This window comes from Geotrypetes seraphini, chromosome 15, assembly GCF_902459505.1.
Source record: "Geotrypetes seraphini chromosome 15, aGeoSer1.1, whole genome shotgun sequence".
Taxonomy (NCBI): Eukaryota; Metazoa; Chordata; class Amphibia; order Gymnophiona; family Dermophiidae; genus Geotrypetes; species Geotrypetes seraphini.
Genome location: NC_047098.1, coordinates 3,660,137 through 3,671,991, shown reverse-complemented (window position 1 = coordinate 3,671,991; position 11,855 = coordinate 3,660,137). Strand labels below are relative to the sequence as shown.

At 45.0% G+C, this 11,855-nt stretch overlaps 1 protein-coding gene across 2 annotated transcripts in view; it reads right to left on the bottom strand.

The window, feature by feature from the left end:
* Positions 1 to 458: 458 nt before the first annotated feature.
* Positions 459 to 11,855, bottom strand: part of LOC117349041 (alkaline phosphatase-like) — a 67,069-nt gene continuing 55,672 nt past the window's right edge. For both annotated transcript variants that reach the window (XM_033921927.1, XM_033921928.1), the window contains exons 8-12: positions 8,209 to 8,278; positions 7,693 to 7,827; positions 6,291 to 6,482; positions 5,336 to 5,455; positions 459 to 2,625 (exon numbers count right to left, since the gene is read on the bottom strand). In XM_033921927.1, coding sequence (XP_033777818.1) covers positions 2,357 to 2,625; positions 5,336 to 5,455; positions 6,291 to 6,482; positions 7,693 to 7,827; positions 8,209 to 8,278 — 786 coding nt within the window. In that variant the 3' untranslated portion in view covers positions 459 to 2,356. The remainder of the gene's footprint in view (positions 2,626 to 5,335; positions 5,456 to 6,290; positions 6,483 to 7,692; positions 7,828 to 8,208; positions 8,279 to 11,855) is intronic.

The following is an 11,855-nucleotide window of genomic DNA, read 5'->3' as shown; positions in this document are numbered from 1 at the left end:
AAGCACTTTATATATAAAATAAGAGAAACTGCAAAAAAATAAATATATATGGGCAAATGATGAAGCCATATAAAAACACGTTTTGTATCGCTAAAAATATCAGCGAACAAATAATGGCATGTCTGAAGCCCTAAAGAATTTGTAAAATTGATGAACTAGTTTACATTAGTCTTCTGGTATATGATGTTAAGTATGGACTAATGCTAAGGAAGTGATTGGACATTTACTAATGATATTAATTGTATGCATAATTTAAAGCACTTTGCTTTTGTTCTCGAATTAGGGACAGAGGGGGGGAGGAAAATTTTGTCATATTCTTTGATCGAGTGTAAGTGCTGTTTATGATGTTAATCGTATATATATATATTTAATGCACTGTTCTCAAATTGAAAATTAATAAAGATTTATAGAAAAAAGAAAATCAGACACCACAAAATAAAAGTCAAACCGGGTGCTCATACATCAAGAAAGCAAACCACTCTTTAATTCTTGGAAAATTTGTTTTAAAATCACAGTTATAAAAATTGGAATCAATCTTTGATCCGTCTCTATTAAAAGGATTCCATCTCTGAGCAAAATCCACTTGGTTGATATTATTGCTTTGGTCCCTTGGGATTCGCACGATGGTTCCGAGTCCCGGCCGTCATCTTTCTGCTGCTAATTCTGTTTCTCTTGTCCACTGAGATATAATTGGTCATTTCACAATGGCCGCCAGGTCTAAGACTATTGCAATATAAAATCAACGCTCGAGTCCTTTATCCACCTCGATTGCATCTTGGTCCTTCTGCATTTTAAGGGGTGATCCATGCCTCTGCCAGCCACCAATCTGGCACTCGGCTTGAAGACCCAGTCTGAAGACTATTTAAAGAACCCCAACTCTAATCCAGATTTAGCAACAGGCCTAATGGAGAAGTGCCTCTGGATAGTCATTCAAGAGGGCAAGCTGCCTATCTCCATTGTGGTACCATGGTATCTTATTTGAAACTTGTGCGGGGGGAGGGTGTGAGAAACAGCTGGCTGGTCGTCTTTCTAAGGGTAGCCAGCAGGATACATTTGTTACTGCCCACCCTACCAATCTTAAGTCTTGATGTCCTCCTCACTTGTGCTACATGAAAATCCCACTAGCTACAGAGGTAGAAATCCTGCGAAGCTTTGGACACTGAACATAATTCATTATGTGCTTCACACACAAATGTTTCTAATACTTTCATCAAGAGTTAAATTTTGGGATTGGGTGAAAGTTACAAACTGCTTTTTCACACTAGATCCTTCTTGTACACTTCATTTTTTTCTTTTCTGCGTAGTTTTTCCCCCTTCCAAAAGCTGCAAGAAATTAGATTCTCCAGCTCAGGAGACCGTTTCAAGCATCCCTGCATGTTTTACCTCATTCCTTAAATCAGGCCGATTTCCCAAATCCAGAATTTGGTGCTGGAGGGTTTCATAACTTCCAAGTAGCACTTAAGCTAAAGGAGACCCTCTGCTAGTTATTATGAGCAAGACTTGGCTCCTCCAAGGATCTTCAGCTGCTGCCCCCTCCCCCTCATAATCCTAAAAGTCTTGTTAACGTCTTATTTTTCTAAGAGAACATGGAAAATATGTGTAACTTAATTACCATAAACAGAAATAATTATAGAAAAAATGTACAGACTTTGGTGTCATGCAACTGCTATCAAGAACAGCAAACATCTTAATTCTTTCCAGGTTCCTGAAGATAGGTTGTTTGGAAAAGCAGCAGAGCGCTGACCAGGGACGGTCCGAGGCAGCCGCAGTCATTGATCCAGCACACAGCTCACACGCCTTGGGCTGCAAATAAACTAAGGACTTCAACAGGGCTTCCCGACCAAGGTCAAGGTGGAGGTGATCAAAGTAATATTACAAATACCGGTACTCAAGTTGCCCTGCAGGGATGCAGAAAACTTTGGTTTGCCTGTACCGTATATGGTTTCTCTGTGGCTTAGAGCTCATGTTTGTTCACTAGGACCTGACTTTGAGATGTATCTTGAGCAGTCAGGACCTCATTTTCATACAGTAAAACAGATATGGCAAAAATGTTGTTGCATTACATAAAATTATTCGAGTTTTGACCCAGGATTTTGCCCACTGAAAATGCCAAAACATTTTCACGGCTAAATCTAGTGCAAAACTATGACTTATCTGCCCCACAACTTCGAGGGTTGGAAAAAGCTTTATGAAGGATCACAAACCATGTGGACAGGAAAGGGGGGTATAGGAAGGCTCAGTCCTCCACTTGGAAAGGTTCGCAAGTCCTGGAAAAGAGGGCATACACAAGCGGTGCGGCCCCCCAGTAGTGGAGGGGAAATGGTTCAGACCTATACTAGAGGTGGAGCTGCTGTATTTAATCCCAGGGCCACCCCAAGAATAGAGAAAGGAGCGCAGAGGCAAGCGTCAGGGACCCCATGGCGCTCCGAGAAGCCCCCGACTTGCAGTGATCCTTATTCTGTCCAATGCAGGCCGCATACGCCATGACGTGAGGAATGTAGTTCTGCTCATGGACGCCATGCAGGAGGTGGGCTAGTGGGCCTTTAGCAAAGATGGCCACATCCTCGCCACCATGGGTCTCCATGCGGAGGGGCACTGCAGACTGCGCTAAATAATTCCGGTCAGCTGTGGTAAGAAGAGAGATGGAATGAATGTTTGCGGAGGTTAAACTGTACTTTGCATTGCTTTCACAGAAAAGAGAGAGAGAGATGTTTTAGCTCCATGTCAAGGGTTACCAGACGTCCGGGGGTCCAGATGGCTTTTCAAAACCTGGCACTTTGTCCGTGCTTTGAAAAGAAATTGCGTGGGGAGGGGGGCTTCCGCACATGCATGGTTGCAATGCAATGATGGCACGTGCTCATGTGCATGATACCATCACATCGCATCCACGGATGCCTTTCTGCCTGACGAACAGACAGCAGGGGCGGAGCTAAGTGGTCTGGATTTTACTAACATAAAATCTGGTAACCCTATCCATGTGAAAAGGGACAAACTAAGCAAATCCTGTTCTCTCAGAGTTTCCACAACTGGCTGCGTCTTGTCAGGTAGAAACCGATGTTTCAAGCCATCGAGCTGTGGCTTTCTTTAGGGTATGCTGTGAGGTCTTTGTAAATTGTGGGTCCAATGACCTGATTAGGAATAGGACAGTCCATTGGTCACCAATTTCCCTCCAAAATTCAAATTGGTGACCAATGGTCTTCCCTGTTCCCAGTCAGGTCATTGGACCCACAATTTACAAAGACCTGAAGAAAGCCACAGCTCGATGGCTGAAACATCGGTTTCTACTTGACAAGACACAACAGGACCCAGAAACCTACAACCAGTAAGCTAATCCTGTTTACATCCCCAGTGCTGAAACCCCACAGTCAGTCAAGTTTTCACGTCACTCACAATAGCAATGAATGAGAAAAATCTGCATACACCGGGTCTCCAAATAGGTAGCTGGATACTGTCTCCGAATAGCCTTACAGACCCCCCTCTGGGCGATCCATACAGTGTTATCATGCATCCCAGTGTCATGTCTTCGATAAATTATATTTTTACATAAATATGTTATGAACAGTTCAAGGGCATATCAAGGTCTGAGGCAGACAGAGCTTCTCTGTTGTTTGGAGTTAGATTACCACACACTCCTTTGGTTGCCAACCCGATTGAATGGCGCCTTGAAAAACAAAAGGTGGCCAGGAAGACAAACAGAACCACCGGTATCAGCTGGTGCCACACAGCGTCTGGATTTCCTGAGAAACAGCTGGCTGGTGGCAAACATCCATTTCTTCTGAAATGGCCACAAAGTTGCGTACCCCTCAGCACTCCGACATGCACAACCCTGTCCAGCCTACATCCATCTCTGCTGTCTCTTGTCCAGCAGGAGGCGCTCCAGTCCTCTTACTGGAATATTTTCCACCTGATGTCACAGCTCTTGAATTTTCACAGGGGCCAATGCAGAAAGTTACCCTCAAAAGAAGTGTCTGGGTAACGAGCCATCTGCGTGCACATTACAGGTCGCACAATGCAATTCAGGCCATACAGTTGCCTAGGTTTATTCTAAGAATGTGATTCTTTTTTATCTGTTCATCATTCTGCAAACCAGACCTGTCTGGAGTTTTTAAAGCAGTGCATTTAGCAACCACTAGGGGGCAGGGTTCAAACATCACTGGAGTCAGGCAACTGCACAGGATATGCCAAGAACCACTGCGTCAATACTGCCAGACCGAAGATGATGAAATACAACTGACCATTTGATGAAAATAAATAATGCATTGGTAATACTGGTTTCTACAGACACCGCTGGGGTGACTTGGTTACCCATTCCAGAAGGGAGATATTTTGGGCCAGTCCTGCATTTCTGCCAGCCTCATCCTGGTGCATTATGGTACATGCAACACTGATTTCAGTGGACAGAATCATGGACTACAAATACTACACTGCTATGGGATGTAATTTTAAAACCAGGACTGGCCAAAGAGTCTCCCTTCTGGCATGGCCGATGCTGGTGCAAGCAGCAGGTTGGGCTTGCACTCACGCTGGGAACGTTATAGAGGTAGGGGGGAAGGGAAGGAGTGCCCCCACCAAGACGGCGCCCAAGGCAGACACCCCTACCCCTTACTTTGCCATTGGCAGCACCTGCCGGTGATTGGAAGATGGATATGGAAGGTGTGGCTCACTGGTAGAGCTGCTGCTCCTGCACCCCAGAGGTTGTGAGATCAAGTCCTGGTGCTGCCCCTTGTGACCCTGGGCAAGTCATTCGATCCTCCAGTGCCCAGCGTTGAAATGCCAAAGCCACAAAAAAGGCCCCATTCCCTTTCCATGATAAAAGTATTTTCTGGGTTCCTTCTTGGCCTTTCCCCTTTATCCTATGCCCCCTCATTCCAGAGCTTCCTTTCAACTGAAAGAGACTTGCCTCACATAGCTATTTAAACATCTCATATTATCTAGGATTTCATACCTCTCAATGCACCTCATTGATTTAACTGTTGTTTATAGTCTCATCTAGTCATTGTACTATTCTTAATACAATGTAAATTGTTCCTATCAAGCTATACTTGCTGTCTACTGCCTTGGACAAATCTCTTCTTAAAGGTTAACCAAAATCTTAACAAATAAATACATGTGAACATAGGTGATGAGGAAATGAAGATAAAGGGCTGTGTTGGAGAGATGAAATGAGATGAACAAAGACATAAAGAGAAAGGGAGAAGTAGGAGAAGATGCAAATTAGGGGAGGGATGAGTTCAGAGGTGAGATGTGGGCGGATGGATAGAGATGAGGGAATAAGGCCGTGAGAAATAGAGACAAGATACCACCAGCGTTGACGCTAATAACTATAAATAAGTACCATAATCGACGGAGGAGATGTTTTCTCGTGCACCGTTCAACAGTTTGAAGCCTGGTCCATTTCCATACAGGATTGAGGTAAAGGGTTTTTTATCAAGATCGCTGACTGACGGAGCCAAACCTGTGAAAAGAAAGTCATGGAGAAGTCACAAATTATTCTGGCAGGGGGTACACTGACAAGTGCAGCCCGTGAAGGATATCTGGAAGGCCCTGATTTGCTGAGACTCCTCAGGCCTAGGATAGAGCCTGAGGAGTCTCAGCCAATCAGGGCCTTCTAGATATCCAACCCTAAGACTAGATAGGAAGTGAATTTTTTAAGTGTAGTGGGGTGTGGGGGTTCCCCCCACACCCCCTCAAAAAAGAGTTACTTTGTAACCCTCAAAAAGGCAAAAAAGTATCCTGTCAGACCCCTCCATCCCCCCTCACCCTAACACTAGATAGGAAGTGAATTTTTTTAAGTGTAGTGGGAGGGGGGTCCCCCCACCCCCCTCAGGGCGGACACCCCATTCAGTGCATGCTTTAGTCGTGCGAACAAATGTCGGGGCGCAATTATCAGCGTGCATTTGTTCTGAGCACATTTGAAGGGTCACCCTGGAAGGGATGGAGGAGAGTGAGAGCAGCAAGATGAGGAAACCCCAGCACTGTGGCCTAGATTTTCATACCATTGCTGATTTTCTAGGTATCCAAACAGCGTTTTGAATACTGGCGCTTAGAAAATCAGCAGCAGAATTTCGCCTACATAGCTGCTTTACGCCGCCGAATGCCGGAAGGGGTGTTAGGTGACCTAAAGCGCCTGCATAGATGCGATTCTTGCGAAGACAAGCGCCGGAATCGTAGGCCTGGAAAACCCTGGCCTACATTTCCAGCGCTTTTCTTTCGTGTCGGCGCGATTCCAAAGCTGGCGCTGGTTCGAGAATCCGGACCTGTGTGGCTAACGGACTGGAAGCTGCACGTACCAAAAATGGGGTTTCCACGGTGTGTATAACCCCCTAGTGTGAAGACGTGGGAGTGGTCAGCTGTCACCACAGTCAGCGTGTCCTCCTCTGCGGTCATGTGGGCTGTCATGCCAATGGCTTTGTCCATCTCCACTGCTTCGTGCAAAGCTTGCTTGGCCTTTCCCTCGTGGTGGCCGTGATCGATCCTTCCCCCTAGAGACGGTGAGAAGAGAGGCCAGCAGAAACTAGGAATAATATTCAGCTCATCTGGTGCTGCTTTCATGTCGGCCCAAATTCTGAGGTGGAATGACCTTTCCTCAGAGCGATCTCCATTGACCACTACCCTCTTTCGCCTTCCACTCAACCAGTTCCTGACCCATCCCGAGGGCACTCAGTTTATTTATTAGACGTCTGTGTGGAACACTGTCAAAGGCTTTGCTAGAATCTAAATGCACCACATCTAGCACACATCCTCTATCCAATTCTCTGGTCACTCAGTCAAAGAAATTGATTAGATTTGTCTGACAAGACCTACCTCTAGATCATTTCTGTATTATTAGTTTGATGAAGCATATTTTATCTGTGTGTTTTTATTACGCATGTGAAATGTAATCAGCCCAGAATGCTTCAGGGTAGAAATTTCTTAAATAAATGGAGGTGCCATGAGCATCTTGCCAATCAAAGCATGCAACTTGTAGAATACTATCAGTCACATGTGTTGCATGGCACATTTATGGGCATCAACTTGCACCAGCCTCACTTTTGCAGACCTTCAGTGCTCACTTTGTTGTTTAATAAGACTCGACACTCCAAAAGAGAGTTTAAACTGAAAAAAAACATCAATCGATCTCCGACGAACCTCCACTGGGAACTAATCCCCCCCCCCCTCGTGGCAGCAAACACAGCAGGAGGGATGCCCACTCCCTCCTGCCATGCCGCACAAGAAAAAATTTACTTAAATAATGGCTATGTTCGTTGTATTATTCCAACCTTAATATCCGTCCATAATACTGTTATGATTTAATGGTAAGAAATGGGAAGTCATCACATAATTTCTTCCCGCGGTTCAGAATCCTAACAGCGGTGGAGTGGTGGGACTGAGGCTTTTGCATTTAATTAACTATTACTCTATGGAAAAAATTTTGGTATCTAGTCCCATTTCTTACCATTAAAGCAGAAGAAAAAATGGCAGGAGGATGCCACATACCCTGGCTTAGAAGTAAGGTTCATTCTTCTCATGGATGTGCAACACCAATCTATTTGAAGACCCAGCCCCTAAGAGGTGTGCTCATCCAATAAAAACAGGCACTCCTCCCCTTTTAATAGGATGACGGAGAGAAAGCTTTTCTTTAACCCCTGTTTGTTGGGTTTCTGACTTGGCTTGGGAGCTGCGTATTCCATGAATCTCCAAGACTTCACTTACCTTCCACAAGAAGGAAGAATCCTTTTTGATTTTTTTTCAGGATTTCAATCGCCACCGTCACCATTTCTGACAGGGAAGGGTCGGTAACATTATTTCGGTCCAGTTCATATATCATATCCGTGGGCTCAAACAAACCTGAGAAAGACAGAGAGATTGAATGGAAGGAATCCAGGTGTTTCCAGTATAGCCATTTCTCCTCACATAAATATTATTATCCCCATTAACCTAGAGCGGTCACCGAAAGTCAGCACCAGAATTGCCATGTTACATCTGTTGTTACTTAATGGAGTAAGGCTCAGAGTTTCCTCCTCTGGGCAAGTCACTTAATCCTCCATGGCCCCAGGTACTTGGGAGGTCGGCCGGGTGTGTTAACTGCAGTATCATCTGAACTGTCCTCTGTGATGTCGCTGGGCAGGCTGGGTGACCTTTACCTGCTGTCATTTACTGTTAATATGTGAGGTTGACAACTTGTTCATGATGTCCTGTATTGGACCCTTGTTCACCCTTCAAACTCACCCAGGGCATAGTCTACTTCTTGAGATTTCAGCTCAAGGAGTTGTCTGCGATTCCATACGTAACGAGCAACCTAAGAGTAAAACAAACATTCAAAATGAACTGCAACTGACACGGTCAAGAGGAATGTGTTTCCAGTCTAGAAACAAATGGCATGTGAAAATGGTGTCACAGCAGTGCATTCTTCACGTTATTTTCTGTGATATCTTGAATGGGCTCAAGCCTCTTCCCCAAACCTTGTCAACTGCTCTCCCATTTTCCTCTACCCACCCGTACCAACTGACCCCCACTGGAGTGGAGGGTGAAGACTAATGGAACTGGGTTGAGTTCCCACTGTGACTCCATATTACCCTGGGTTAACCCAATTTAAACCACTTGAACTGTACCACAGAAAAGCAATATATCAAATACATTATTCTTACCCTCATCAGTGTGCAGGAATCCAATATGGTACTGCTTATTCCTAGCAGAATAAAATTTGTTATACTACATGGGATCTAGCTAGGTACTTGGGACCTTGGTTGGCCACTGTTGGAAACTCATCCTCTATTGTAGTGAAGTTGGGGCAAGCAACTTCACTACAATAAAGGATGAGTAATTAAAGTTGCATCTGGTCGTTGGTCAGCTTCTGAATTTGATGAAGAATTTCTCAACAGACTGATCAAGAATTACTATGATTGATGACTTAACCCTATGAGTGAGGGTTTTTCTGCTTTGTGAAACTGCCAGTCTCCCTTAAGCACACTATCTTACAGGACCACCTTAAGAGGTCTTAGTTCTAGAGTGCTCAACAGGGAGGGCATGGATCAGCCGACAAATAGAAAACCCCAGAGCAGAGACATGAGAGGAGGCCAAGAGGGAAAAGAAAGAGTCTCCAGGACTGACCTCTGGATTGCAAGGACCTAGTGAGAGGTTTGTAACTGGTATCCTGTATACTGCAGTAGGAAGCTAAGTTTATGCCTTGCTAGAGAGAGGTTTTCCAGGGATAGGAGGACGGCACTGAAGTTTGCAGTTGTGTCTCCTGTCAAAGTAGGGAAAGATAACATTTGTTGATTTGTACTTTGTTCATAAGGCTCTCTCATATTTTGACCTTTAAACCGTTTTGTTTGCCTCTGAATTGTCTGGCTGCATGTTTAATGGCCCAGGCCTCCAACACTCACACATTACCACAGTCCCTAGGGACTATGCATCTAGTCTGCCAATCTCATTCCTGCTAAACGCCAAAAACCTAAGCTGGCCCTTGGCTTATCCCTCGCTCATTCACGATGATGGATCTTCTATGCTTCTCGCAGGCTTTCTTGAACTGAACTGCGTATCATGTCTCCACCACCTCCCCAGGAGACTATTCCATATAGCCACAATCCTTTGCATGAAGAAATATTTCCAGATGTTGGCTCTGACCCACAAACAGCCTCATAGTGTGAAATCTTGTTCTAGAACATTCTTTCCTTTGAAAAACGTTTACTTCTTCTACATTACAAGTATTTATATCTTTGAGGAACAGAGATGTCTCTTTGAGATCCCCGTCTCTCCTCTCCTGCAGAGTACACATATCCAGCCATTGCTCCACTCTCCTCCGAGGCAGGAGCAGAGCTGGGAACTGTGGCGCTTTCTCTGCTTCCCACAGTAAACAAATTGCACAGCTGCACAGGTTTTTGGTGTTGTTCCAAAATTTTAAATAAAAAAAGTTTACTTAGGTATCTGTGAAATAGTAAGAGAGTAGTAAGATATAAACACTTGTGTCTGATAACACCTAATATAGACAAAAAGAAAAACCTAGCAGTCACGGCTTGTACAGTTAATCCCTATGACAACCTCATGGGATCTTGGTAGATGAACAGAATAAACTGATATTTCTATTGATTTTCTTCATTGACTTGTTTTGATTTGGAAAGACCATCGTCCCAACCCACTCCTGTTGCTCGACTCCCTCAGGCTTTCCATCCCCCCTGGAGACCCCCCCCCCCCAGGATACAGGGTCCATTTATCGGGACTTGAATTCTTCTGGTGGAATCCATTTCCCACATATAGCAGTTTTGGCTTAGGATGGGCTGCAGAGGGCTTTGATGGAAACTCCAAGTCATTTGGAATGGGAGGACAACGCCGGGTGGACTTTTAGGGCCTGTTTCAAGAAACGGCGCCTGCAACAAAAGCACCTACCACTGCTTTTTACAGGCCTACATTTAAGGCGTCTGACTCGTGCCTACGAGAAGTGCCTAAGCACGCCTACGGAAGCTGAGCTTAGAAATCATTAACCCTGTGAAGATGATACAGGCTGAAGTCCTGCCATGCAGGTAGGTGAAGAATTAGCATTATGGTTGGCCTCAACACGTATAAAGGAACTGGAGTGTTATATTATCAAAGGTTTTACGAGTGCAAACGTGATTCCTCATTCACTTGGCAATCTTTGGAGGAAAACTTTGTATACCTTGCAACAGCATCAGTGCAGTGGCATAGCCAGACGGCCAATTTTGGGCAGGCCTGAACCCGAAGTTCAAATCTATCTCTCTTTCTCTTCCTCCCCCCCCCTCCCACCAACACATGCAGCACATTATTTTTCTCTCTCACTTCCCACCCCTCCAACCCATGCAGCAAACTTTCTCTCTCTCTCCCTTCCCACCCACCCCCATGTTCATGTACCCAACAGCTGACCCAGAAGCCTTCCCTCTGACACAAAATGTAAACGGAAGGTTCCGGTTCAGCTGCTGGCAGCATGTACAAACTGCTGCCAGTGGCTGGGCCTGAAACCAAACTAGGTGGGCCAGACCCGCCCGTGGCTACACCCCTTCATCAGTGCCTTTCTTTCTCTTTTCAGTGTGGTTCTGATTTCCCCAGTTAGTGTTTGTGGAAATTTTATCGCTTTTTTTTTTTTTTTTTAAATAAAACCAAATGTTTCTTGAAAATCTTAAGCAGCTTGCAATTAGTGAAAGATTTCTGAAACATGCCCAGCACAGCGTGGGGTCAGGATGGAAAAAGGACAGTTGCCTGAGCCCCATGCTTCCACTGGGTTGTGGGTTCTGCTGCTCCTTCTGACCCTGGGTAAGTCACTTAATCCCCCCATTACCCCAAGGACATTAGACAGATTGTGAACCCCCTGAGAGAGACAGGGAAAAATGCTGGAGTACCTGAATAAATTCATGTGAACCATTCTGAGCTCCCCTGGGAGAACGGGATAGAAAATTGAATGATTGAATCAATCAATCAATCTGCAGCCAGAAACTGGGAAGCTGAAAGAGTTCAAACACAAATCGGTTTCACCTCTTAAATCCTTCTTGATTTAGTGCCTGCGAAAAGAACCTTTTATGGATCACATGTTGCATCTTTTTTCCAGTTTGGTCTTTGAACTCATCTGGGTTTAATATATGACAAGTGGTGGGGCCACAGCACTGCCGCAGCAATGAATCCCCCTCCCTCCTTCCCTCCCTGATCCCTTATTCCCTGCTCCCTTGGTGCCTCAGCCAAGCTGTCCTGGGTTCTAAACCCTTCTCTGACCTCCATTTATCTAACTCACCTCCATAAACCCAGGCCATCAGATTCAAATGAGTGCCGTCTGCCATCCTTCCCTGGCTTCCTCCAGCTGTATATTCCTCAATTGAGCAGGCTACTTCTTGGATGGACACAATTATTTTATGTAGCAGCGAAGAAACAGA